Here is a 1051-nt window from a genome sequence, read left to right as displayed (position 1 = left end):
TGGTATGGTACATGATCTAACCAGGAAGAACCCATAGTTACAGGCTGTAAGTAAGGCCTGGAGACCTCTTGTGTGACGAGTACCTGAAGAGTTTGGCTTAGTGGGCTAATGCAGTCGTATGGAAGACCTGGGTTCGAACCCCGTCCGTCACACATCCCTACAAGCTACACACTAGGCTCCTCTCTCGGCCTCTGTGAGAGGATACCTCTACCCGCGTGGCACTCTCCCAGGTAATATAAGTCAAGGCCCGGCGAGTTGAGACATGAACACTGAATGCCTGGAATTTCCTGCTTTAAGGATCCTTTTTCCTCCTCCCGACATGTGTGTCTTAGATCTACACGCCACAGTCAATCATAGGCTCCCCTAGACCGGTAACCCCTCCCTTCCCTCACCAGCGATAATCTCCCATGAATCCTAGGCTAAATGTTTGGTAGATAGACGTCTTGTCTTCATTATAAGTCCCTCAGTAAACACAACCTAACATCATGTCCATTCATTGTCATGCCTTGGTTCAGACGTAGCCTGTATGTGTGAATCCTGTGTTGTGATGTGATGATGTGTGGCGTTGCAGACGTAGTCTGTATGTGTGAATCCTGTGTTGTGTTGTGATGATGTGTGGCGTTGCAGACCCACCAACGCTCCTCTTGCGTCGACTGTGTATCTGTGAGCTCTTCAGGTCTGAGTAGCCGTGTTGTTGGGAGTAGTTCTTATGATGCTTCTGCATCGGCTTGGTCTCCTCCATGACCTCATTTTCCGCACCTCGTCAAAACAGAAGGCAGCCGTGTTAATGCAATGTCTCGACACACACACACACACACACACACACACACACACACACACACACACACACACACACACACACACACACACACACACACACACACAGTCGCAGACACTCACGCCCACACACACAAACACACAGACACACAGACACAGTCGCAGAGACTCACTCATACACACACGCACACACACACCCACACACACATACACACAGAGAAAGGAAGCTTACTCAACCAAGCAAGTTCACCCCAGTTTCACCACTCAAGCCTAC

The 1051-nt window shown here is 49.7% G+C and overlaps 1 protein-coding gene across 2 annotated transcripts in view; it reads right to left on the bottom strand.

Annotated features, from left to right (window-relative positions):
• Nucleotides 1–796, bottom strand: part of LOC139572051 (platelet-derived growth factor subunit A-like) — a 22792-nt gene extending 21996 nt beyond the window's left edge. The window contains exon 1 of one of the 2 annotated variants that reach the window (XR_011674344.1): nt 634–796. Coding sequence is in view for 1 of the 2 variants with exons in the window: in XM_071394875.1 (XP_071250976.1) it covers nt 634–742 (109 nt within the window). In the remaining variant the exon portion in view is untranslated. The remainder of the gene's footprint in view (nt 1–633) is intronic. The other variant, XM_071394875.1, reaches the window with a different exon arrangement.
• Nucleotides 797–1051: the final 255 nt, after the last annotated feature.

This window comes from Salvelinus alpinus, chromosome 1, assembly GCF_045679555.1.
Source record: "Salvelinus alpinus chromosome 1, SLU_Salpinus.1, whole genome shotgun sequence".
NCBI classification, from domain to species: domain Eukaryota; kingdom Metazoa; phylum Chordata; class Actinopteri; order Salmoniformes; family Salmonidae; genus Salvelinus; species Salvelinus alpinus.
This window is presented reverse-complemented; position numbering and strand designations above follow the sequence as displayed.